Genomic DNA, 27,943 nt, shown 5'->3' with positions numbered 1-27,943 from the left:
TAAAATAGCTTATATATACATATATTTGAAAAGCTGAATAAGTCACCAGTTCATGTAACTTGATTACCTAATGAATTAAAACCCAATTGTTAATGAACTAATATACTGAATTTTCATTTTATTTTTATATCATGTTCAAGGCTCCATACTATTCATTTTCTAGACTCATTGAGCTCTTTTTGATTAGGTAAAGGCAAGTTTCACTCTCTGACCTTTCTGTCTACAGAAAACATTAGAACCACGGGTCCGACCCCTCTCTCCTCTTTATGTTGCAGGAGCCTGAGGCCCAGAGAGGCTAAGTTTCTTGCTGATGATTAATACTTAACTGAGCCATTGAGTGGGGTTCAGAATTGACGCCAAGATGAATTGAATCCTCTTTCCCACACTGTCACCTTCTTTTCCTCTTCATCCATCAACCGAATATAAGTGATTTGATATTGAATTTTCTGCTTGGATATCCCCTGATACTAAGTATGAAAAATTGAATCACTCGTACTATCTGCTTGTGGTTTAATTCTGGAGTCTTGCTTTACCCTTTATTTGTTTTTTCAGTGTTAGTCTTTTTTTCCCCCCCCTGTAAGTTTGCATCTTACTAGAAATTTCACGTGAGTCATTTTCCATTACAGGTTATCATTTAATGTAAAATTTCTTCTAACAGAATTTTGGGCTTCTCAAACACTAGATGTTGACAAGTCACAAAGCATGAAAGTGTATTAAGCTGTTGGATTCTTGAAATGGACGTAGTTTGGGTAAAGGATTATAAATCTGGGATCTTGAACACTTTTTTTTTTCTGTCTCAATCAGAAACTCTAAGGTAAAGTTGCCTTAACTTTTCTATTTCAGTTTCTCCACATGTGAAAAGTTAAGTTGCCTTAACTTTTCTATTTCAGTTTCTCCACATGTTCTCAGGGACTGGGTGGGGGCTTTATCGTGTGATGTCTGTGAATAGTTGGGAATGTGCATGGTTCTCGTTATTTCCGTGTTGGGCGGGAGAACTGTCATATGCATGGGTGGGAATCATAACTATCAGCGGTGAAAAAAACTCTTGATGATTTGTAGATATCTGGGGAGAGTACTCAGGAATATTTGGCTAAAATTTATCTTCTTGGAAGGGAAGACAGAGAGAGAGAGAGACAGAGAGAGACCAAGAGATTGAGAGAGAGAGAGAGATAATTCTAAGCAGGCTATAACAAAGCTCCTTTGAATGGTTCCTGGGAGTGCCCAGGTGTGGCAAGCCATCTGTCAGCCAAAATGCTGAGTAATCAACTTACGATGTTTGCCGTGTTTCAGACTACAGGTAAGAAAAAGCACCCATGAAACAGTCTCCTAGGTTATTAAATATTTGGGCCAATGACTGTTTTTGTTGAACTAGAGAAAGTTAGGTGTGATAAAATTGTTTGATGACTGAATGGATAATTCATTTTTTAAGCTATATTTCTTCTCTCAAAATTAAAAAAAAATCTACACTTTAATACATAGTCCAACACATGGTTTTTGAAGCAAATGAAAGAGAAGAAAATGAGAGGTCATTGGGGAATCATACAGCAAATGGTACACAGCCTACAAATGGGCGTGTGGCTTTCACTAAGTTTTTTTTTTTTTTTTAAAGATCTTATTTATTTATTTGACAGAGAGAGACACAACAGGAGGGAACCCAAGCAGGGGGAGTGGGAGAGGGAGAAGCAGGCTTCCTGCTGAGCAAGGAGCCTGATGTGGGGCTCGATTCCAGGACCCTGGGATCATGACCTGAGCTGAAGGCAGACGATTAACAACTGAGCCACCCAGGCGCCCCTCACTGAGTATTTTGAATGAAATATTTATTTCCAACAGTCAGAATTGCGTTCGGGCTTCCTTGGGCATTGTCGAATTCCTGTCGCCGGAGGCATTTCCGTCCAAGTTTGACAAGCACTGAGCAAGAGGGTTGCAGAGGGAATTCAAACATCAAAAGGGAGAAGGGCCAAAGCTCTCTGATTTAAGCACGGGTCTCTTCAAAATCTCTGGGTGACAGTGGCAAGCAGGCAACAGCTGTTCAAAAAATTATTGTGGTGAATTCGGTGTGAAGCTTCTGCACCAGCCTTTGGGCCGTTATGATTATTCCCTGAGCCTGTGCCGCCTGAGGGGAAGGCAAAGCAGCCAAACAATAACCACCGTCATCCGGGAGGACACACCGTGGGCCAGACAGTCCCTGTGTGTTGTGTCTCCATGTGTATGTGTATTTCATTTTATAGATGAGGACACTGAGGCCGGAGCAGTTAAGCGCTTTGTCCAGGACAGCTCAAGCAAGGAGAGGTACGGTGCGTCTCCCAATGTATGACTCTGCCCCCAAATCCACATTTCCCACTAGGGCTGGAGAGTGTAACTTTCCAGAGGCGTCCTGCCCACGTCACCCTCCGATGACCTTCTTACCTCCACTTGCCCCACGGATGCCTGCAAGTCTACTCTCAGAGTTTGACTCGTTTAGTTTATGGCTTTGATCCTGGTTAATAATAACCAGGCATCCGGGGAAGGGAAGCTATCCGTGCGTCCTTGTGTGGCAAAACAAGGTGCTCTCATTCATTTCGACAGACAGCATTTATGGACTGCATACCGTCTATCGAGTCCGCACCAAGGGTTGGTGCCACAAAACTGAACGAGGCTTGGTCTTTATCGTGAAGATTCTCGAAGTCGGATAGAGAAGACTGTGCAATAAACAGCTGATCGGGAAACTGCGGTAAACGAATAATAGGGAATCTTAGGTGAGCACAGCAGGGAAGCAGCTGGCTTAGTTGGAGGTGCTTTCCTGAGAACAGATTCGCTAGGTAGGGTGTGGGTCCCCCCCAATGATGGAGCAGTGGGGTGGGGGGGCAGGAAATGGAGGCTCCGCGAAGACAGAGCTGTGTCCTCCTCATCAGTGGGAACTTCACGCAGCATTTTGTCCTATCAACTTGGTATTGCATATTTTGCTAAGCAGAATTTATTTAATTTATAGACCCTCTTCTTTTGTGATCGCCGCTCTGTTTAATAGGTAGTACCTCTTTGGCGTTCTGGAAGGATAAGCTAGCCCAGTTGACATGGAAAGGTGGAAGTTGGAGAGCTTTTTGGGGCATCACCCTCTCTGAGAAGTGTGAATCATTATGACCGTCACATATTCCTTCTGTTTCATGCATTTCATCTTCTGGTCCCACGTGGCCTCGCAGGGTTGCCCTGTGTACCTGCGGATGCATTCATTTAGCCCAAGGCAGGAGCCACCGACAGCCCTTCCTGCCCGAGCACGTCGGAGGCCTTTGGAAGCTGTGCAGGCAACAGCAACTTCAGCCTGAATCATTTTTTTTTCACTCAGGGACCAGCTGCCAAGAGGCCTGAGTAAGAGCCGGGAGTGTAGGAGTGGGAGGGCGGCGGGAGCCAGGCTGGGAGTGGTCACGAGGGCGTGGTGCGGGTTCAGGTGAGCGAGCCTCGCCTCTGCCCCACAGAGGGTTGCTCCTGCAAGGTCCTTCCACGGCCCTCACTTTCCTTTTCCCTTGCCGGGCATTTTCCAGGATAGCTGTGACTCCAGGTAAGCAAAGCGCGGTGGCAGGGCTGGTGATTCCCCTTTTCAGGAAGATTCTTACAACCGAATCATGATTTGAGCTGCTGCGAGGCGGTGAAGGAGGTTGACATAAGGGTTATGGTCAGGGACAGGCTGTGAGCTGCCGCGCCGCTGCCCGCCCAGCCTGACATGGGCAGCGCTTTGAGGTCTCGGGCCTTCGGGAACCAGGAATGCCGTGTAGGGAGCGAAATCACTTAGTGGGACGAGGAGCGAGTATGAAGACACAACAGGGCTTGGAGGTTTGGGTGGTGGTGGTGGGGGGCCTGTGCGACCGTGATTTCTGGAGGGGACCGTCTTTCTGAGGACCTTTTCAGCCCTATCTGGGAATTCGAAATGAATTTTGCAATGCTGGTTTTCAGAAAGGGCGTGGTGCTGAGAACCTAGAGGGACTTGGAAGGTGTTGGAGCTTCCGGCTCACCCTCCCGGCTGGGTGAGAGTCTGATTTTGAAACTGCTCTTCTTTTCGGCACTTTTAAGCCCCCAGCCGGCGTTCGCTTACTAACCACACATCCTTCCAGGCAGGGAGCATTCTCTCTCCCTATTTCTGGGTTTCGGGACACTTGAAACAAGTTACATATTTCCCATGTGTGCTCTTGGGCAACATTTCAAATAGGCCGGGTCATAGTCTCTTCCTCACAGACACTGCAGTTGTTATGACGTCACTGGAGTGTATCCTAATACAGATCAATTTAACAGGCCAAGCTGTTCTGTTGGCTCGTACTCAGAGGAGGTACGGACTCGCAGAGCTGAGGGGTTACCTCCATCCCGGCTCGGCCCTTCGCGTTGTGGATGAGGAGTGGAGGGTCACAGAGGGGAAGTGGGTCCCTAGTCACACAGCTTATATGTGCGGAGATGAAGGAGAATCCCAGCCTTCCAACTCACAGCTTGTGGCCATGATGCCCCAAGTACTCTGACCGACCTGCTCACCCCTGCATCACCAAAGAGGTTTTGAACAGAATCAGGCAGGTCTCAAACCTCAGGCCCCACCAGTCTGTGCAAGTGTTTGATGGGTTCCCTGATGGGCGGAGAGACGGATGCCCGCCTGAAGCAAGCATTCTCCGTATGACTCAGTGGGTTTATTTCTTTGCTTCCTAACGCCATGAATTCTGCTACTTCAGTCCCTCTGCTGGACTTTGAACTTATGCAGTCTGAGCAATTTCGGTCATTCTGGTGCGGCAAGCCCCGTTCTAGTTTGCTGTCGGGCAGCTCAGTGGTCAAGATCAGGCTCTACGTGGAGTATCTGAGCATAGAGAGGCTCCCCCACCTTTGGCGATTAAGCAATTGACCTTATTACTAATAGCTGCGCTGTTCTGTCCTGCTAACCAAGCACTTTTCACACACATCTACTCATTTCATAACTTCCCTTAATCTTCACAAGTTTCCTCCGCACCGCAGAAGCTGCAGGATCTCCGATTTTCTTCATCTGGCTCTGACTTTTTCTTCTCGTGAGTGCAGACAGCAGAGACTGTGTTTTCAGGCATCCCATGGTTGTTATTACAATAAGGTAAGCTTCCTCAAGACATTGCCTAGGGATGGCCTAGACCAAATACCGATTTTTTTTTTTAACCACATTTTTCTTCATCTGTAAACTGAGGCTGGCTAGGCTAAGTGATATCCACAATAACGTGACACAGTGAAAAATAGTTTTTAAGGAATGAACAAAACATGCACTTAGTTTGTGTGTGTGCACACACATGTGTGTAGAAGAATGGATCTATACATAGGGTGAACTTATCTTGTTCAAATACAACATGTTTGAGAGTGAAAGGGGCACTCTTGCTAATGTCAGGACAACACAGATAAGCCAGGACTGTCCCAGGCAAAGTGGGACATATGGTCAACCTACCCACATGGTCTTTATCTCATCTAAATAGTCTACATTTCATTTTTCATCTACAGATGAAAAGCTCGAGGACCATTCACTTAGATGCATTAAAAACTGTAGGAATCTTTATGCGGGGGCCAGTGACTGGTAGTAGGTCTAGAGAAGCGAGCACACTGACCCTCGTACCTCCCAGTGTGTGTGTCTCTACTCATTTGGGATACCCTGCAGTCTCTGAATTGGGTCTGTTCTCTCTGGCACACGTTTCTCCCTCAGGACTTGATTTCATGTGACTTACTTGGATGGAGCTGTCTCTGAAGTGACCTCACTAAGATTTTACTGTAAGCGGGCTCTCTCCCCTGAGGGCTCCCACAGTAACTGGTGCCCCCATCCAAATGCTGGTCACCCCACCACATGCGTCGTGCCACACGACGGCTCCACAGAGGCAGGAACCGTGTATGTTCACTCGTGACTTCCCAATGTCTAGCTTCAGCGCCTGACACACAGGAGTTCCCCCGGTAACACTTATTAAATGAAAGCTATATTGGACTTGTAGGTTGCAATGTAAAGAGCAGGAAGAGAACAAGAGTTTCTTGGAAAATGGGAGGAAAATTTTTGTGTGGATTAAAAAAAAAAAACAAAAACAAAAAACCTGTGCAAAGTCTCTCAGTGTCTCTGAAGGGGTAATTGAGGACATGTAAGATTTTTGGAACTCTGAAGACTTCTGAGAGAACGCATGCCAGTGAAGACACAATTACCGAGAGGGAAGGTGATGAGGTGTGGTGGGGACTACGCTCCTGGCAGCAGGTGGAAAGGAAGGTCTGGTTTTGCCACTCTCACTCCCCATGTGGGTGGCCTGGGACAATCACTTCATCTCCGCCCGCCTTACTTTCTTCATCTGTAACGTGAGGGAGAGGAGCCAGACTAGATCCGTTCCAAGATCTTGTCCTACTCGAAAGATCTATGATTTTAGGATTCAGTGCAAACAACAGGCCACTTTGCAATAAATTCTGACAACTTTCTGTTTGCTGCATTTGCATTTCTTACTTAAATTTCTATCTCACTTTTCTCTGGTTAACATAAAAGTGCCTCTTAAACATTTAAGCTACGAAGAGATGTAGCGTTTTCTCTGTTAGAGCTGTTAGGAAATTCTCCTTATTTGTTACAATTGTCAGAAGGTTTTCATGAAAATGAAAGAAGTTCTCTAGTAACAAAGTGAAAAGTAAAACCAAAAAAGTTGTAGCGATTTAGCGCTGTGTACATAGGTCATTAGACATGTACATTTATTATGTAGGACTTGTTAATCTGTGCTCTTTTCTAATTTCTACTCTTACATGCGTAATTTTCATAGCATTCTTTAGCCGAAATGGTCTGTGTAGGACCTGATGGGTTTCCCCAGGGCTCGTGTTGCTAACGTTGCTGAGATTTGTTTGCATGCTTAATCTTGCAGCACAGGGAGGTGGTAATGGACTGTGGCCAAAGTCATCCGTTGGAACTACCTTAGACCAGATCAGCCTTAAGTGTTTTTAGGTCAGTTGGTACTCATCACCAAGCTGGGGTTCAGATTTGCCAGGCAATGTCTGATTGATGACTTGCTTGGTGACTGTTTGCAGCTACAGCAGTTTGCACATGCAGTCATTTTCCGCTTCCCTTGTCAAGCATCAAACAGTGTCATTGTCTCTGGGACCTCAGATATTAAAGGGCTGCATGACCCTCCCCAACTCGAAGGAGACTTTTCTGGGAAAGGAGCTTGTCAGCACACGGATAAGAAGGCACACTTTACGCACTGAGGACTCTTGAGGCAGAGGAATAGACTCTTGAAAGGGAGGGTCCCCTGTTGGGAAAGCCTCAGCTGATAGATGTGGACTGATTCATATTTTCCAACAGAGGCCTGACTCTGAGGTTTGAATTGCAACACAGTGTTAATTATATTGTGTAATCAACTGTACTAAAAACCACTGCGATCTCAGTGGTTTACTGATCTACTGATCTACTCGCATAGAACCATTTAGACTAAATTTATCTTCAAATGCTATAAAGCATGAAGAAAGAGTGCTTCACTTGAACAAAAGGAACATTTCCTTACCCTTCAATCCACATCCAGGGGTTTGAGTCAAAATTCTCTTAGCAGATTACTCCAAGGACTGATACACAAGAAGGAAAACCAACTTGAAAAGTAAAGTTTGTTATTGATTATGCAAAATTATTCAAACATTTCTTCTGCGATGGTAGGAAATACATGCTGGGAAGGACTACTGATGTTTGTTCAAGTGGAGCTGGTATATTTTCATATTGGTAATAAAGTGATTAGGCCTCAAGTTGTAAAAGCTTTGAGAAGTTTCCAGGGACCTGGGTTGAGGCTTTTCTCTTTGATGAAGAGATAGCTCATTTAGGCTTCTCTTTCTCTCTCTTCTTCTTCTTTTTTTTTTTTTTTAAAGATTTTATTTTTATTTATTTGACAGAGATCACAAGTAGGCAGAGAGGCAGGCAGAGAGAGAGGAGGAAGCAGGCTCCCTGCTGAGCAGAGAGCCCGAAGCGGGACTCGATCCCAGGACCCCAAGCTCATGACCTGAGCCGAAGGCAGAGGCTTTAACCCACTGAGACACCCAGGCGCCTCTAGGCTTCTCTCTTTGATGGAAAAGTAACTCAGGTTGAATGTTAGCTGTAGATAAAGTCAGCACCAACGTTAAATTTGCTGCTGGAGAAAGCCAGAGCAATCCATGTGGATCCCTCTAACCTTTTGTGAGGTTTCTTCTACTCATGCAGTGGTCCTGCAGTGGTCCTACTCATCAAAACACCCCATATGTGTCTGTTTGTGTCTCATTGCCTTTTGCACACCTGACACTGGGCTGCTTTGCCTGGGAGTGGGCTGTCAACCCGCTCAGACCCACTCCTGAGGAGAGAGGGGAAGGTCGTGGGCCCCAAAGAAATATAAGATTGAAGGTTACCTTGTAGTAGGTTTTCAGTGAGAACACTGACGTAAGCTCACTTAGCTGTTCTTATCAGGGACATAAAATGAAGGAAGAAGATGACCAGCGAGCATGAACAGGTCAACAAAACTTTTTTTTTGCTAATGAATTTGCTTTTACAGACTCTGAGATATATATTATAATCTTTTTGAATCCATCCTACACACAAGCCACATGTCCCACAAAAGGCAGGATTCTGAAAACATATTTGTAGACCAGGGGCTCATTCCTTGATCTTCTTATCACATCTTTGAATTTTTAATTTCTGTGCAGGCATAAGGTACACAGTTGAGATCCTATTCATGTATTGACTCTCTAATAGCTCTTTGGGTCCTTTTGGAAGGAAGCCCTCTGTCCTGAGTGCTGATACTTTGTCTGATGCCGGAGAACATGTCCTCCTAGAGGTCCTTCAATGTCATGTTCACTCTCGTGTCTCTGTGTGTGACTACACAGTACCTGACGGCTTTGGGGGAACACTTCAAATCTTGGCCTATGCACCAGCCAGTCAGGGGTAGTAATATCGTTCTATGGCCCATAGACACACTCTATCCTGGGCTCAGGCTGAGCCTGTGGAGTCCATGATGCTCTGCTCCGTTCTAGGAAGGGTTATGGTCCAACCGCTTGAGTTACCCAGGTGCCTTTCGTCTTGATCGTTAACTACTGGATTGGACAGATGGGTGGACCTTTCAATAGAACATTTCTCAAACTTTTAAATTTCAAGACCCTTTTACACTCTTAAAAATTACTGAGGATCCAGGGCACCTGGGTGGCTCAGCTGGTTAAGCGTCTGCCTTTGGTTCAGGTCATGATCCCAGAGTCCTTGGATCGAGCCCCATGTTGGGCTCCCTGCTCAGCGGAGAGCCGCTTCTCCCTCTCCCTCTACCTGCCACTCTGCCTACTTATGTTTTCTCTATCTCTCTATCAAATAAATAAATAAAATCTTAAAAAAGAAATTACTGAGGATCCCAAAGAGCTGTTTTTCTTTTCTTTTCCTTTCTTTTTTCTGATGTCAGATATGTCTATCCATACTTCCCAAATTAGAAATTATAACTGGAGAAATTTTGAAGTATTTACTAATTTATTAAAATGACTATTATATAGCCATGATGTATTAACATGAATAACATATTTTTATGAAAAAACAACGGTTTTCTAAAGGAAAAAAAATGCAGGAAGATGAGTAACATTGTTATTTCTTTTCTTTAAATCTCTATAATATTTGGTTTACGAGAAGACACATCAAACAGCCTCTGGAAAACTCTGCTGCATATTTGTGAGAGATTGAAAATGAAAAAGTTGATGCCTAAAAGTTATTATGAAATTAAAATAATTATTTAATCTCTATGCCCAACAAGGGGCTCGAACTCGTGACCCAGGGATCAAGAGTTGCATGCTCTGCTGACTGAGCCAGCCAGGTGCCCCTGAAAATGCACCCACTGAAAGGGTCTTAGGGGCTGCCAGGGGTCTCTTGACACCACTTAGAGAACATGCATCAGGATGAGAGTCCTCAGACAAGACTAGGTGCCTACTCATTGTTCTCTCTACTTCCCCAGGCGCTATATTTTTAGCTGAACCCACCTTCTCTCTTTTCTTTAACTCCTCTGTGACTTGTTGCATTGCTCACATGTCACAGGAAGCTCCACATTTACTTCTTTGTCTCCGTATCTGCCCAAAGGAGTTGCAGACTCAGAGAAGGAGGGACTCAGTTGGTACATCTAATACTGCGTGTGGGGTCTTCCACACCGTAGGTATATACTCACGACAAAAACAGTAACTGCTGTGTTTGTTCAATATTGCTATGTGCTAGCTGCCCCCCTAAGGCATTACTGGCTCTATTAGTCTCCTGGGGCTGCTGTAACAAAGAACCACAGAATTGCATGGCTTAAGACAATAGAAATGTATTCTCCCACGATTCTGGAGACCAGAAGCCCGAAATCAAGGTGTTGGCAGGACCCTGCTCTCCCTGCAGGCTGTAGGGGAGAATCTGTCCCATGCTTTTCTCTTGGCTTCTGATGTTTCCCATGATCCTTCTGGTGTTCCTAGAAGCATCACTTTGCTCTCCTCCTCACTGTCTGTGGCCTGCTCCTGGTGTGTCCTCACACCATCTTCCCTTTGCACATGTCTGTCTCTGTGTCTTTTCTCCTGTTCTTACAAGGACCTCATTCATATTGGATTAGGGCCATCCTAATGACCCTAACTTGATTGAATCTGCAAAGATCATATTTCCAAATAAGATCTCAGGTACCCAGGAGTGGTACTTCAACCTATCTTTTTGGGGGGACACGATTTAACCCATAACATTTACTAAATGTTAAATTGAACCTTGCAGAACTGCTGTGATTTGACTGTTTTTCATCTTCAAAAATGTTAATTCTATATGGTTTAACTTAAGTCTTAACTGAAACAAAATTGGTCAATAAAACCAACTGATTTTGATCAGTGTTGTCAACTGTCAACTGAAATCACCTCATCCTTGTTCTTTGCTCCAGGCCCACAATGGATGCTCTCCGACTGGCAAATTCAGCCTTTGCGGTTGACCTGTTCAAACAACTGTGTGAAAAGGAGCCAGCAGGCAATGTCCTCTTCTCTCCAATCTGTCTCTCCACCTCTCTGTCCCTTGCTCAAGTAGGCGCCAAAGGGGACACGGCAGATGAAATTGGACAGGTAAGCTCCATACCTTGTTTCTGCTTTGAGTGCCAACAGGCTTATTAGAACACATAGGCCGTGCCGTGGGAGAAACGAATGGGGGCCCTTGGAGAAAATTGCTTGGGATTGAGAGTTGTGCCTTTTCTTTAATCAGTCTTTATATGTGAAAGTTCATTAATCTGTCCTGCAGCCCACATTTACAAGTACCGTGCTGTAATGGAGAACAAGGGACCTGCTAGGCAATCACGATCTTTATACGAATGGGTGGCCTTCGGCAAGTCTACCTGTTACATTATAAGGATCAATCACCATGGTGTTTGTTAAATGTGCTCCTGCACATACCCCCTGTTTTATGCACAAAATTTATTGACAACATCGTGCTTTAAGATGCAGGCTCAACTGCATTCTAGTCGATAATATATTGTCCCCTATAATATAGTAATATATCCACATGTACTCTATAATACAGTAATATATCCCTGTTAGATAAATACATCTGCACTTATGTTGGTACAGAAATAACATTTAAAATTTTCTACCTTCAAGCAACAGGGATGAATAAGAAGACGGATTGTTCTTTCTTATGTTTCAGAATATCCCATTCGAGAAGAATGGACTAAAATGATGTCACCCCTCCCCCATATATGTATATAGTTGTATGCAGATGTGAATTGTGTGTGTGTGTGTGTATTTTTTTAGAGGGTTTTTTTTTTTTTTTTGGCTATGGTTGACTGTCTAGCTTTGTAAAATTCTTAGACCTTCAAATGAGGTGATCTTCCAGATTGTTACATTTTAAGTACTCATTTACCTTTATTTCAGTTTATCATTATTTTTAATTGTGATATAGTTGACATATAACACATTAGTTTTAGGTGTACAAGATAATGATTTGATATCTGCGTATATTGTGAAATGATCACCACAGTAAATCGAGTTAACATCTGTCACCTTACATTGTTACACATTTTTTTTTCTTGTGTGGGAACTTTGGAGACCCACTGTCTTAGCAACTTTCACATGTACAATACAGTATTATTAGTCACTGTCACCCTGCTGTACATTAAATTTGCATGAATTGTTTATTCTATGCCTGGAAATTTTTTCCCCTTTACCCATCTCCCCCTCTTAGTAGGTAGATGTGCTTCTACTTCCATTCCAATATGATTTTTATGTTGATCATTTTAGGTTCAACAGAATCTTTTTTTCTGTCAACTCACAAGCACTAAAAAAAGGAACATCTTCTTATATCCATAAATCCCTAGGAAGTACACCCACAAAATATTATTTGGGTCAGAATGAAGAATTTACACTCAAAACTGACTGGGGCTTGAAAAAGAAACTTCAGTTGTGGACAGAACACCGGTTTCTTCTCACCCATCTTTCACTCCTGACTCCCCCACCCCTTAATCCCCACCCAATTCTCCTTCTTCCTTCTCATCTCTCATTAGAGAAGGGAGAGTAAAGATAACTTCCTGGTAGTGGGTCTGTTCTCAATATTAATAATAAAGCTCTTTTCAGTACCTACAATTGTTTTCCTGGTAAGCAGTTACCTGGGTTCTTTAATTTTCTGGTCTTTTTACCTGCCATTAGGCATGAGAGCAATGCACGGCCTTGGACCAGCCAATGTGACCCTGCTGTACCAAGGTTTTTGGGTCATCAGACATTGCGCCTATTTCGTGACATTACCTGAAGTGTGGCAATTAGGGCAGTTGCTCTGACTTAAGAGTGAGGAGAGGATCGCCTTATGCTGACATCATGTTTTGGGGCGCCAAGAAGCAGAGGAGCTGCTGGGCTATTGGTTGGAACAAAAGAAGAGTTAGGAACAAAATGGAAGGAATCAAGCCTTCCAGAAGATAACATCCTAGTTTTAAGTGACTTTGAATATAAGTATAAGAATAATTATTACCATTTTTGAAACCATACGATGTTTTACGTGTTTTACATGCAAGGTCCGTAATAGTTATACCAAGTCAAAAAAGTAGGTGTTCTCAGTCCCTTTTACAGAGGGGAATGTGAAGCTAGGAAGAGCTCGGCAAGATAGCATTTCTAGTGGGTACAGGCTGGGATCCAAGGCAGGGCTGTGTGACTGTAGCCCACTGAGGGCAGGCCACCGTGGATGGTGGCTGCCTTTTATCAGCGATGCCTCAGCACATTTGGTTAGAGCAACTGAAGGGGCTAGAAAGACCCTGGCTGGAGACACATCTATCCCCAAATCTGATACCTGTCTAATGATTGTCTCTCTTGGTACTCCTCTCTCTCTTCTTGTGTCTCAGTTGGACAGGCATTATAACGCAGCTTTACTCTTTCCCGAGTTCAGAAAGCCTTCTGTATGAGCATTAGAGACATCCTTTTGAAGAATGGGCAAAATTTCTCCAAAGTTGGATAAAGAGAAGACTTTAATGGCAGTGTTTCTCAGCTTGGGACAGTTCCACGCCCCCTCCCATCCCAGGGATATTTGGCAATGCCTGGAGACATTTTTGGTTGTCACAAATGGAGGAAGGAGTGCTGGGGTCACCAAGTCAGCCAGGGATGCTGCTTAACATTCTACAGTACCCGGGACAGCACCCCAACAAGAATCATCCAGCCCCAAATGTCAATAATACTCGGGTTGAAAAGCTTTCCTTTATGGGGGCAAATGAGCAGGGAGATACTGACACCCCCCGCCCCCCAGGTGGTGGATCATTGTCCTGTATCCACTGTGGTAGGAAGAGGCAATATTTCATGGGTAATGGATTTTTTCTCTTCACAGGTCCTTCATTTTGAAAATATCAAAGATGTACCCTTTGGATTTCAAACAGTAACATCGGATGTAAACAAACTTAGTTCCTTTTACTCTCTGAAACTAATCAAACGGCTCTACGTAGACAAATCTCTGAACCCCTCTACAGTAAGTGGGTTAAAGCAAGGAGCACGATTTAGCTTTTTACCAGGCATGACATTTTCACGTGGTTAGACCCACAACTTTGTTGTCAGTGAAATTCACTTCTAGGATTTCAGGCTTATCAGAAATAAATCGGTTCTAATGGAGAATGTGGGGGTGGGTCTCCCGATATGATGGGGGGCCGCCCAATGTGGGCAACTTCACACAAGGCAGAGTGACGGAGATAGACGTTTACTGAATACACCGCAAGGGAGTGGTGGGAAGGACAGCAAGAGAGAGACTGTCCTCCCCGAGGCAGTGGTGGGGGGCTCTAGTTAAGGGGCAGGTGAGGGAGTATGGAACATATGGAATTTTCCTGTTGTGGTACCTGAGACGGGGTGTAAGCAGGCCATGTGTCAGCTAGGGCTTGTGGATATTTTGAAGGGGGTCACCTAATGGGGCTGCTTGTATTCAGCCAAGGAGCAAGGGGTCCTGTGGGCTCCTCTACCTTTCTCAGGCTTCCATTGCTCAAATTGATTGCCTAAAAGCGGCCTCTACAGAGAGGCTGCAAATTGTGGAAATCACTTCTAGCTAGAATCGCCTCGCAGTCACAACACAGCTCAAAATACAGAGAAGCTTGTGGGTTTCCCTTTCTCCTCTCAAACACACCTAAATCTCACCTTTCCTCCTAGCTTCCTCACTGAGAGGAATAGAGAATGGAGTATTAACTCTCTAGTAAGTGTATCTCCATAGATGCAAGACAGCTCATGAGTTAAACCTCTTTCTCCTTGAATAGCAGGGCGTCTGGCCCGGGTCAACATTTTAAGTTCTCCACCTCATTTGTTCATGCACACAATGTTCTCTTGATGTCTCTCAAAATCAATAAGAAAAATAGCAACTGTATGAATCAGTCACAAATTGGTTTTGTTTGCTTTCCTAGGCTGGTCATGTGGGCATCTGTCCGAGGTAGGCCTAGGGGTTTAATTTCAGCTGTTTCTTGAAGGACTCATATAAAGTACACTGTAGTATCCTTACCCTTAACCCCAGAGTGTGTCATCATATTTCGTAGAATCTGTGTTTGAAACACAAAGCCAGCATCCTGGACTATGATATAGAGGTTCTTTCTCTAGTAGCGGAGAGTTGATTCCGCTTGTGTTTGCATGGTCAGAATTTCAAGCTTTCCACATCTAAAAGGTAGATTGCCAGTTAAATATTTTACCATAGTTTTACTACTTTCTGCGTACTGCTTGTTTTTCTAGTCTTTTTTTTTTTTAGTTTTTTTATGTCAATTTTTTAAAGTTTTTTTTTTTTTAATTTCATCTGATGAGTTACAGAGATAGTGACAGAGATAGCGAGAGAAGCGAGAAGAGGAAGAAGTGGGTTCCCTGCAGAGCAGGGAACTTGATGCAGGACTCAATCCCAGGACCCTGGGAGCATGACCTGAGCTGAAGCAGACACTTAACCAACTGAGCCACCCAGGTGCACCCTGGTCAAGATTTTTTGAGAATATGAGTCACTAGATGTAGATGTTATTGTGGCTTTATTTGTATTGTGTGAAGACATATATACATAGCCTTCTTTTCTGCCAGCAATCACCCAGGGCATTAAAAAAATATATATCCTGAGATGGGAGTTGAGGTCTGAGTATGGAAAAATTTAAAAAGCTCCCTAGGTGGTCCTGAAGGAGATGCTTAATACATTTTGCAGCTAGCTGTGAGGAGCAGGGAGGTCCTTTATCTTGCTGGGGCTCAGGGTTCTTAGGTGGTGCCAGCTCTCTCTGTCAATGGCAACACTCAGTCCCAAGGTTGCGTTGCCATTAACAGAAGCAAAATGGCTAAGGCTAAACAGCTGCTCTCAAGCAATTCACAGAGCCCCCCGTGCGCAGGACATTGAATCAGATACATCTCATTTGGTTGAATTTCCATCCCACATTTTGAGTCATTTCAACCAAACTTGGAGTTGAAAGAATTTTAAAGCCTATTTATTTATTTAAAAATTTATTTATATATTTATTTTTAGAAAAAGAGAGAGAGAGAAGGAGGAGGAGCAGAGAGAAAGGGACAAGCAGATGCTGTGCTGAGTGTGGAGTCCTACCTGGGGCTTGAGCTAATGCACCTGAGATCATGACCTGAGCAGAAAAAAAGAATAAGGTGTTTAAGGGATCCAGTCATTCAGGCGCCCTGAAAGACTTTTTTTTTTTTTTTTTTTTAAAGACTGCTTTCCATTCCTCCTGCTGGATGTGTATCATTTGCAAATTTACTGGTAATAGAATCAACAAATGTGGCAGGAGGTCCCCCCCCCCCCCCCCAATCAGAATGCCCTGAGTGTTTGTTAAAAGTGCACATTCCTGGCCTCAGATCACTGGAATCAAGATCAATAGGGATGGGATTTGGGGTTTTGCATTTTTAGCAGACATGCTGTGGACTCCCTGCTGTGTTTTCCCTAGAGTCTGTATTGATTTCAGTGAGGATAGGAGTTTTCTGTTCACAGAGTTCTCTTTTCTCTACATTTCTTCTATTCTTTTTTTTTTTTTTAATATAAACTGAGGTTAGATTCCTTTTGGAGTATTTTATATTGTTTTTAAAATTTTTAAGAAGTTTTATTTATTCATTTAGAGACAGAGAGAGCACAAGTAGGCAAAGCAGTAGGTAGAGGGACACAGAGAAGCAGCCTCCTCACTTAGCAGGGAGCCCAGTGCTGTGCTTGATTCCAGGACCCTGGGCTCATGACCTGAGCTGAAGGCAGCCATCCAAGTGCCCCCATTTCTTCTATTCTAAAAGATATATATCTCTTAGAATAGAAGAAAAAATATCTCAGGTGTGAGATACACACACACACACACACACACACACAGATATAGATATAGATATACATATACATATATAAACATTAAAATGTGATATATATCATATACATACATATGTGTATCACATACATATGTGTATATATATGTATATATATATCACATTTTAATGTTTATAATTTGGAATTCATATTATAATTGTTGTGTACATTTAGTATACTGTTCCTTTTTTCCCCCGAAGCTGCTACTACATTGATGGAAGTTTTTTTTTTTAAAGATTTTATTTATTTATTTGTCAGACAGAGATCACAAGTAGGCAGAGAGGCAGGCAGAGAGAGAGGAGGAAGCAGGTTCCCCACTGAGCGGAGAGCCCCATGCAGGGCTCGATCCCAGGACACTGGGATCATGACCTGAGCCGAAGGCAGAGGCTTTAACCCACTGAGCCACCCAGGCGCCCCGATGGAAGCTTTTAATAATTGATATTGCCTCATAATTAAAGAAATGACACACTTCATACAAAGAACATTCATTGATTTCCACGCGAAGTTTCCATTTGTACAGTGTTTCAGATTTTGAAAGGGTATTCACCAACCTGGACACTTACCAATCCGTTAGTTAGAATCATGGGAGGAGGCAATGGTTTGACTGTGGACTTTAGGTACTTTGTGATTTTATAAACTGGATGTTTTTCAGGAGTTCATCAGCTCTACGAAGAGACCCTATGCAAAGGAAATGGAAACTGTTGACTTCAAAGAAAAATTGGAAGAAACAAAAGGTCAGATCAACGAGTCAATCAAGGATCTCACAGATGGCAAGTATCCTTTCCTTACCTGGACCCTATCTTCTCATGAACTTTCTGCTAAGCATCAACTTGAACATCTGGAGGCTTCCTCGGATGTTTTCAGTAGACGGGCTAAATTCTTGTCTTTCCAGCCCATTCAAACATGCGGATGGATTCCCGGGCATGTCCTACATCATCTTATGCTTGGCAGGAATTCCTGGTGCTTCCATTCCCACCCACCTGGCTGGGCTCCCCAGCGTGCTTCTAACAGAGAGTGGCTTCGCAGAAGTCACTGGCCGCTTTCTCAATCTGGAAACGAAACCTCAGTTTACTGATCTGCAAAATGGGGCCTAAGTTACCTGATTAATTTTTACATGGTGGCTGTGAAGATCAAGTTTGATGTATAGGGTAACAAACAATCTATGATCACCAAGATAATCTATGGTAGTCATAGTTAGGTGTGCGCACACACGAATGTATTCATATGTATATATCTGTCATTGAAATGATGTTTCTTTGCCTTCATATGTAAAGAAAAAAAACTGGCGTAAGTAATACCAGGTTAAGCACAGTTTAAAGATCTATAAGCAAAAGCAGTTGCTGTTTAAACTGCTGTGTAACAGTTTTGCTTCCAGAATTGTCTGATGATTGTATTTTCTCTATAAGGGACTTTAAAAAATGTCTTCATAAACTTAAGATTTTACTGGAGAAGTGAAAAAAGTCCTCGGAATTTAGAGTCAGAAGCTTGAGATTTAAGTTGGAACGACCACCCATGAACTCCCCTCCTTCTCTGGTCTTCCAGCTCCTTCCTTATTTGTGATTAGCAGTTAACCCATTATGTAACATTAGCAAGACTGGTTACGTGAGCTCAGTGCAAAATGCAAATGCAGGGCCCTTTATTAAAAACCGTATTAAGGACTTTAAGGTGGTGACAGAGGAAACCAGGACAGGGCCCTGCACGTGCATGTCACAGGTCTGCAAAGTGGGCCCTGAGCAGCAGTGGGAAGATCCCGAGGATTTGGTAAATGAAAATCCCTTGGGAAAAACTTCAGTGCTCTTCACACAGGAGGACTTCGTTCTATGAGGGCATTATCCCCAGGGAGCTCTTGTGGCTGCTAGGGATTGAATCCTTCAATAATGACCCCACTGCCCTCTGGGGAGAGTGAGCCGGGCTATGGGGTGAAGAGTGCAGCCCGGTCCTGCGCAGATGCACTTTCCAGCGTGGTGAGCCTCCAGGGCTGCTCAGCCTCCCCGAGCCCCAGTTTCCTGAAATAGAAAACGGGGCTAATGATCTTGGCCTTCCAGGATCCCTGTGATGTAACGCATGTGCAAAGGTTAAAATTACACTCGTGGCTTTTCATTCCGGAGTGCAGGCTGTGGAGTCCGAAAGACTCAGCTCTGATTCCTGAATCTGACCTTGCTCATGTGTCATCTTGGGCCAGTGACTTAAGCACCATGTCTCAACATCCTTATCTGTAAAATGGGGATATCGCACATGTGGATATCAGATGTGGTTTGGAAGAATGACAGGTGCAATCTGGGCTTTCCTATAATTGTTTGCAGGCCGCTTTGAGAACATCTTGGCTGACAACAGTGTCAGTGACCAGACCAAAATGCTTGTGGTTAATGCTGCCTACTTCGTTGGGAAGTGGATGAAGAAATTTCCTGAATCTGAAACCAAAGAATGCCCGTTCAGAATCAACAAGGTATGGGGGAGGGGGACAGCACGTCGGAGGTTCCCAACTATAGATCTGAAAAATTATAGCAACAGATGGGACCATAGGGATTCACTCCAGTGAGGACAACTGAGGCCCAGGACGCAGTGTGCTTTTCCTGAGACTACTGGCTGGGAGGAAGGTAGGAGACAGAGACCTGTAATCCAGAGCCTCTCACACTTCTCCAGAATAGTTAGATGGTTTTGCTGGTGGTTGGTTCTCCTCCCTGGGAAGGGCTGGCAGATGGGCCCCAAGTTATATGTAAGCAAAACCCAAGACAGTCTGCTGATGGTGGGTTTCCTAGTGGCCACAGGATCAGCCCGGACCCAACCCATGCCTGGTAATGGTCAGTGAAGGCACTGTGGGCTTTGGAGCCGAGCACGCAGATGTGTAGTGTTTGCATCTCACAAAGTGTGAATGGGCAGAAGGGAGGAGGGATGTGTGCTACTCCTTTACTGTGATTCAGTCATAAAGCTGAGGAGAGCGAAGTGATGCTTCTAGGAATACCAGAAGGATCACGGGAAACATCAGAAGCCAAGAGAAGAGCATGGGACAGATTCTCCCCTACAGCCTGCAGGGAGAGCAGGGTCCTGCCAACACCTTGATTTCAGTCATAAAGCTGGGTCATGGCAGATCCTGGAGACTCAATAAGGATTTGAAATATTATTGATCTTGCTGTATTTCCTCTAAGCAAGCAGTAAAAACACTGCTCAAGGCTATGTGGGGATACGTCCTCCTTTTGAATGCACACTTTTCTTTTGTTTCCTTTGCTTTGCTTTTAAAGCCACTGAACTTTTCCAGTGATGTTACTGAACTTGTCCCCCTGGTTCTATAGTGTTTCCTTTAAGGGTAGACTAAGTTGGTGAAGTTACATTGTTTGGTATAGCGCCTATTCAGACAAGGTGAACACACACACACACACATTTCCTGGAAAGGTCTCTATTTAGTCCCGTGTTCAGAAGATATGTCTCTCAATTTATGTTTCAGAAATGGGGTCATTGTATCCATGTTCGGTGCTGATAAGTGAAATCGATGGTTTTTGGTCGTCACAACTATATGCAAATTCACATGACTAGCAGTCTAACTCGATGGAGATTGTTAGACAAATCTGCATCTTCTTTAAGAGAAGTAAATGGAAGAACCAGCAGCTTATTTCAAAAGTAGTATGTTTTTCTATCACAGCTATGTTTCTGGTTGTATGCAGGATTGAAATCTTTAGTGACCTGTCAACCAAATATTTAGTGAGCAGCTACGTTGTGCTGGGATATACCAAGATAGTAAGACAGGGTTTCTGCTTTGACTGTGGTCCATCTGGTGTGTGTGTGTGGGGAAAGACAGTCACATAAATAAATATTCTAACCATGACAAGTACTGAAATAGAGGTGTTATAAAAAGTAAAATATGGTCTAGCTCTGCTTGAGAGAGGTGTCGGGGGAAATTCAGTTTACTGTTTGAAGATCCCAGATAAAAGTTTTACTGCAGTATTATTCCTGATAGGAAGTTTATAATCTCCCCTAAAAGAGATTCAGTTAATAGGCAAATATCCCATGGGAGGTGTAGATTGAAATAAGAAGTCACACTAAATTTCTATCAGTCTCTTACTCTTGAGTATGAACTAATTTTTCTTCAGAAAATCAGTGTCTTTGTAATAGAGGCACAAAGTCAAATGTTAATGGAGACAGAGAAAAGGAAGGACTTGAAGAAAAAAGCCTGGGCACTGAGGCCATTTTTTGAGTAGTGTGGAATGCATTGGAGTTAGAAGCGACTTTGAGATGGTTCTGTTCCTTAATACTCCCATTTAAAAAATTACTAAATATTTCTAGCATTCAGAAAATTATAGAAAATAATAAAGCAAGCACCGATATACCCAACAACCAGCTTTGTAAATCTTTATATTTTGCCTTATTTCAGATATTTTAAAAGAAAAAAAATAAAGCAACAGATGCACTGTCCCACACAGGCCCACCCTCTCCTGTGTCTTTCTCCCTTCCTCCCCAGAGGTGATGACTTTGCAGAAATGTCTGATTCCCTCATTCCACGACAGGAAACTGAGAACCAGAGGAGTTAAGTGACTTGTGCAAGATCTCAGCATCTATTTGTGTCACATATGGGACTAAAACTCAAGGTTCTTAACTCTTCCCCAGACTTTTCATTGCTCAGATGAGAGTAGGTTGGCCATACAGGAAGAGGTTGAAAAACCTAAAGGAGAACAGAGGACAAAACAAATGGGATGTTTGTCCTGCTCTATGCTGAGTGTTCTCTAGTACAGGTTTTAGCAGGAAGAGCTGTATAAGGAGATACATGGTTTGCACTAGAACTTTCTATCAAGTCAGATCCACCAGGAATGGTTCAAAGAGCTTGTACTTATGAGCATCTATAAAGACTGAGTTAAACTTTCCCTGTTTTCAGTCCTACTGTCTTATTTTTCCTGTTTTATATAAGCAAGTACAGTATTCTGTCTAGTTCCTGAAATAGATTGGAATTATGAGGCACGTGAATAACCTTTCAAGGGAAGTCATTAACTCTTCAGGGGCTAGTCTGTGATGGTTTGGGTCCAGAGAGAAATTGAACCATAACAGTCTGAAACTATAACAAGAACAAACGTCTGTGTGTGTGTGTATGTGTGTGTATTTATGCTTGTGTAACTCGAAAAGCAACCGGTCCAAATTTCTCCTCTTACAGACGGACACCAAACCTGTGCCGATGATGAGCATGGAGGCCACGTTCTGTATGGGCAACGTTGATGGTATCAACTGTAAGGTCATAGAGCTTCCCTTTCAAAACAAACACCTCAGCATGCTCATTCTGCTCCCCAAGGACGTGGAGGATGAGTCCACAGGCTTGGAGAAGGTGAGGAGGAGGAGGGAGGTAGGGGTTCAACACGACAGCGCTCCCTGCTGGGCGTTGGAGACATGTGGCCAGCACTCTGTGTGGCTTGACAAGGGTCTCAGGGTCCTTTCCCGGCCTTTGTCTGGAAACAGCCAACATTTACCTGGCAATTGTGAGGACCCAGGGCCTGTGAGGTCCCACGTGCCCCTTCTCACTGGTTTCTCCCAACAGGCCCATCTATGCATTGGAAATGATCACGGTGCTCTTGTTGGCCGGGGAAACTGAGGCACAGTGGGGGCGGTGACTGGTCTGTGGTCACATAGATCATCAGTGGTGTCTTGAATTAGAATCTGAGCCCAGGAAGTTGGAATCTGTGTTCTTGATCTAGCCTCGAGCACATATTGTTAGCATCTCCCATTAGTGTGGTACCTTTGTTACCACCCACGAGCCCGTTATTAGCACATTTGTCCTAGGGTCCGAGGCTTGCTTTAGGGCTCGCTCTTCATGTGGTACATTCTGTGGGTTTTGAAAAGCTCTTCTTTTTAAAAAAAATTTTTTTTAAAGATTTTTATTTATTTATTTGACAGACAGAGATCACAAGTAGGCAGAGAGGCAGGCAGAGAGAGAGGAAGGGAAACAGGCTCCCTGCTGAGCAGAGAGTCCAACTCGGGGCTTGATCCCAGGACCCTGGGATCACGACCCAAGCCGAAGGCAGAGACTTTAATCCACTGAGCCACCTGGGTGCCCCTTGAAAAGCTCTTCTAATGCACTCACCTATATGAGATTTTGTTGTGCTTTATCCTTTCTGTAGGTTATTAGAGGCCCGAGGTTTAAACTTTGGTTCATCTGCTGGTGAATGGTGCTTTCGCTTCCCTTCTGTTCTGGGAGCTCCATCCAGCACCCCCTCCCCAGCCACCTCTTCCCCCCTTGGTCCTCCCTTCCCAGCTTCCCTAGCTCCCTTCCAACTGGGCCTTGGCCCTTGGCTGTGGAGAAGGACAGCCTCTTTGAGGCACCCAGAGGTCACCTGCTTCATTTCCAGCCATGTGTCAGTTACTCCCTGACTTTCCTGGGGATGATCTAGGTCTAAGTCAGTTTCCATCCCACCTGCGGCTTTAATGATGGTTACACTTTCTCCATCACTGCCTTCATTGCTCTTTTACTCACTGCTCTCTTTTTCTTTCTCACTCAATTCACGCCTTGGTCTCTTTTCTCCTGCGGTCATTGCACTTTCTCTTATGAGAAATACCCTCATACCAGCCTTTTTCTGATGACAGTACAGAATGGATGAAACTGATCTCTTGGGTCTCAGGGAAATGCAAAAATGCATGTAGCGTTGGTCTCCTATGGCTGCCGTAACAAAGTACCACGAACCCAGTGGCTTAAACAGCAGGAATATATTCTCTTAACAGTTCCAGAGGCTAGAAATCTGAGTTCAAGTTCTTGATTCCTGCTGGGGGCTAAGAGGCAGACTCTGTTCTATGCCTCTCCCCCAGCTTCTGGAGATGGGCTGGCGATCTTTGACCTTTTTTAGCTTGGAGATGCATCACTTCAATTTTTGCCTCTGTGTTCATATGGCTTTCTCTCTGTGTGTGTGTGCATCTGTGTCTAAAATTTTCCTTTTTATAAAGATACTGGTCTTATTAGGTTAGGGCCCACCCTAAGACCTCATCTGAATGACACCTACAAGGATCCTGTTCTCACACAAGGTTGCATTTTAAGGCACTGTGAGTTAGGACTTCAACGTATGAATTTATTTTGGGGGGGATATGATTTGACCCATAACACATACATAATGGAAGAGAAAAAAGCTTTTTTTCCTCTGAGTAGTCTTTTTGAGTTATGGATGAATTTTATTCCCTCTCTTCATTCCCACAAATCAAGGGGGCAAGAATTTTTGGCTCAAAAATTCTAGTTACTTATGGTAATCTTTTGATCAAAATAATTTGTCATAAGTGAAACAGTAGTCATTGAAAACATAATTATTGTAGATTAACAAGAGAATCCAAGGGGACCCTCCCCCACTAAAGACAAAACAAACAAACTTGTGTCCAGTCTGTGACCTTGCTGTGCCACTGATTCTTAATGGGGTTTCAGGTGAGTAACTACAGTGCAGTGGTGGTGGGGGGTGCATGATAATATCAGTCAAGTACTGTCATTCTCTCTTGTGCGTGCCTTTCTCCTCTAGCCAGTGGGGTGGTGAGCAGGGCAAGGAGTCATCTAAGATTTGCTCAGTGAAGAATTTTATGACTAAACCGTTTTATGCGTCATTGCCTCTCTCTCATTTCTTTCTTTTTTTTTTTTTTTTAAAGATTTTATTTATTTATTTGACAGAGAGAAATCACAAGTAGGCAGAGAGGCAGGCAGAGAGAGAGGAGGAAGCAGGCTCCCTGCTGAGCAGAAAGCCCGATGTGGGGCTCGAACCCAGGACCTGGGATCATGACCTGAGCCGAAGGCAGCGGCTTAACCCACTGAGCCACCCAGGCGCCCCAGCCTCTCTCTCATTTCTAAAACCACCAACTGAAATGGATACATTCATCACCATGGGTCTTCAAGAATGACGGCAGACAGTTCAAGTTCTCATTTTAGAAAGAGTAACTTTAGGTTTAATTTGCGTTACAAATTTTGATGCTACGCCAAGTACATGAATATTCTAGATTTCCTGGTAGAAAAGTTAAAGTAAGCATTTGAGAAAGAGTATTTATAAAAACCCTTCTTTTATATTTATTTCACTCTTATTTATGCCACATTATCATCCATGCATTTGTTTCTTCTCTACAGCTTCTGGGAAATGCCCTCAGACAATTCAGTGCAAAGGGACCATTGTGGGAGGGTGGGTGGCTGGGTGGCTGGGTGCTTCTCTGGAAGGGAAACTAGTCACACTCCCAAACTGCTGGACTGATTGGCCCCATGTTTGGTGGAGTATCTGCACTGCTTCCAAGCTGGGCTCACGACGGCACTTTTTGTTTTCAATCAAATTTTGTTTCCAGATCACTTACAACTGGGAATTAAAAAAAAAAAATAATTTCCTCTCCTTTGGGTCCTTCAGGTTGAACAACAGCTCAACTCAGAGACGCTCTTGCAGTGGACCAATCCCAGCACCATGGCCAACGCCAAAGTCAAACTCTCCATTCCAAAATTTAAGGTGGAAAAGCTTGTTGATCCCAAAGCTAGTCTTGAAAACCTAGGGCTGAAAAATATCTTTAATGAGAATACATCTGATTTCTCTGGAATGTCAGAGACCAAGGGAGTGGCCCTCTCCAATGTTATTCACAGAGTGTGCTTAGAGATCACGGAAGATGGCGGGGATTCCATAGAGGTGCCTGGATCGCGAATCCTGCAACACAAGGATGAGTTCAATGCCGACCACCCGTTTATTTACATCATCAGGCACAACAAAACGCGAAACATCATTTTCTTTGGCAAGTTCTGCTCTCCTTAAGTGGCAGAGCCCAGGTTAAGTCCCACCTGACTTTTCTGTAAACTCTGCATCCAAAGAATCACTTTCTAAATACAATAAATTGTTAATATTGCTGGGTCAGGAAGCAGCTGGTACTTGACATGTGCAGCCCTCACACGAATAAGCCCTTCTTTTCCAATCCATTCTTTTATTCTCCCCACCCCCCAACCCCGCCATAAACCATAATGCTTTTAATGAAAAGGAGTTACCTTAGAGGAAAAATATGTATTCATTACTTGCCAAATTATCTAAGGTCATGGGGAGGATCGCAGTCTTCTGCAACGAAAATTCCTGTAAGGAGAATCTGGAGGAGTTTAGAGCTTTGGCTTCTTTCACTGGGATACAGAATGTTCCAGACATTCTCACTTCCCTGAAAGACTAAAGAAACTGGTACACGAGATCCACAAAACTTTCCTGGCTCCAGCGGAACTTGGGCACGTGGGCAGGCTGCTGTCGGTCCCTAGCTCCTTTTGCTTAAACTGCGGTCCCAGTGTTTTCTCCCAGCTCCTCGACTTTTTGGGATTTAAGAAAGCTAAATTGTTGCACATGGTATATGTAACGGAAGGAGCTCCATCGCTGGAGATCGGGAGAGCCCCCTATAAATCAACAACACTTCCATGTTTCCGCCGCAACACACAGAACACTCACACAGAGTGGATAAAGACTCCGAGGAGCCTACAAGTGTCAGGTTTGGCCGCCGAACGAGTGTGCCGCCTCCTTATGAAATAGCTTTTGGTGTTCAGAATTTTTGGAAATCTTGGAAGGGTAGCGAGGGCAAGGTAGACCCAGGGGAAGTGCAGCACCTCGAGGGGAGGTTTGATTTTATTAAAAATCCACTTTCACTTTCGGCAGAACTCGCACGTGGTCACTTGGCTAGGGGTCGGCCGCTGCTGGGCAGGGAGTGCTGAGAGCCTCAACAAGGCTCTGGGTGTCTGATGGCCAGGGACTTCAAACATGCGGGGATTTTTAAGGTAGTTGATAAAAGAGTATTTTGAGTGTTGAAGGAACTTGTCTCGTTGTATAACGTGCTAGTGGGAAAGGGGAAAGGAGCTAATGCCCTTGGAGAGAACAATAGCAATTGGAATGTTCTTCCGCCTTGACATGTGTGTTTCCAGACTACGGGTTTAGTTACGGTACATAGCTAGTTAGTAACTTACGTTAACAGGAATCTGTGAAGTTGGTCTGTTACGTCACCTATGCTGCAAGTACACGGGTTAATTCACTACCAAAAGAGCACATTTGCTGAAGATTTCATGACATTCCTTCACCCATCTCTTCTCTGGCATTCATTGTAAATAGGTTCAACTTCCTTCTTGTTCCGAAGGTTCAATATTGAGTGTCTTTTATGCCACTGAAAATAAATATTATTGAACTACTCTCTTATTCCCTTACTCCTATTCTTATTCCCTTGTCTTCCTTTCTTCCTGCCCACCAGGCTTGCTTCCTCCCCCATTCCCTTTCATCATGGGGAGAAAGGACCTGGGAGGAGGTGTGTGTGTGTGTGCTGGGATCACTTTCTGTTATGTGTAACTATGCAATGAAACAAGAGGCCTGGCGGGAGGACATGGAACTTTTCTCCAGCAGAAAAGTTCAGGCCCAGCCTCAAAATCTCATTCTATTAAGTAAGCTGTATATGCTCAAAATATTTATAAGTACATTTTTCTCAATGTACATTTGTTTTAAGTCAGCTACGGTATCCCTGAACCTAATATCAACAGAGCCCTCGTCCTGTCCCTGTGCTGTGCTCCAATGGAATGTGTCCCCAACTGCAGTAATGGCTGAGCACAGTGACAAATGCTCCTCACCCCCCCCAAAAGAAAAAAGCCATTTGTGCAGGGTTGCTGGGGGTGACCCAAACCATGTTTTGCCACTCTTGGCTCACCACCCCCTCTAGCCTAAGAAACAGAAGGCAGGGGATAAGCGCAGAAAGGGTTAGTGAGTGTTGAGAGGAGGGAAGGGATTAGCGCCTTTTTAAGCCAAGTGTTCAGGGAGCTTAGAGTGTCTCCTGGAATTCAGAAAGCACTGGAACTTTTGATTAACTCTTGCCTGGGATACTCTAATCCAGTGGTTTTCAATTGGGGCAGTTCTGTTCCCTAGGAGACATTATGTTATGGTCAAGAATTCTCAATATTCTACCATGCCCAGAACAGGCCCAGAGCAAAGAATGCTCACGCAACACCCCCAGGGCCAAGGTTAGGAAAGCTGGGACGTTATCTAACAGATGGATGCTGGCCGGAGGGGTCCCTGAGGCAGAGCAGGGAGAAGGGGCTGCAGAGGCCGTGAGGGGAGGCTGCCTGGTGTCAGCTGCCACCAGACGTGCAGGGAACCAGGCTCGAGTGCTTTGAGACGCTGCTCAAAAGGTCTGCTCAGGGAGGGTGTCTCCGAAGAGCCCTGGAGAACATCCCGTGAGAAAAAGCCAGCATTTGGCACGTCTCACGCTGGATTCCAACTGTACCAGTGAGGCCAAGTCCTTCCCTCCTTCTCCCTCCTCCCCTCT

At 44.2% G+C, this 27,943-nt stretch overlaps 1 protein-coding gene across 1 annotated transcript; it reads left to right on the top strand.

Moving 5' to 3' along the window:
• The first annotated feature begins 3,395 nt into the window (after nucleotides 1-3,395).
• SERPINB5 (serpin family B member 5) lies at nucleotides 3,396-26,822 on the top strand. The gene is made up of 7 exons (XM_047698536.1): nucleotides 3,396-3,532; nucleotides 10,845-11,019; nucleotides 13,751-13,888; nucleotides 17,358-17,475; nucleotides 19,009-19,151; nucleotides 21,843-22,010; nucleotides 25,036-26,822. The coding sequence occupies exons 2-7, from the start codon at nucleotides 10,852-10,854 to the stop codon at nucleotides 25,426-25,428; spliced, it is 1,128 nt and encodes a 375-aa protein (XP_047554492.1). The 5' UTR covers nucleotides 3,396-3,532; nucleotides 10,845-10,851; the 3' UTR covers nucleotides 25,429-26,822.
• Nucleotides 26,823-27,943: the final 1,121 nt, after the last annotated feature.

This window comes from Lutra lutra, chromosome 12, assembly GCF_902655055.1.
Source record: "Lutra lutra chromosome 12, mLutLut1.2, whole genome shotgun sequence".
NCBI lineage: Eukaryota > Metazoa > Chordata > Mammalia > Carnivora > Mustelidae > Lutra > Lutra lutra.
The sequence above is the reverse complement of the archived record's forward strand: the minus strand, read 5'-3'. Positions and strand labels throughout refer to the sequence as shown.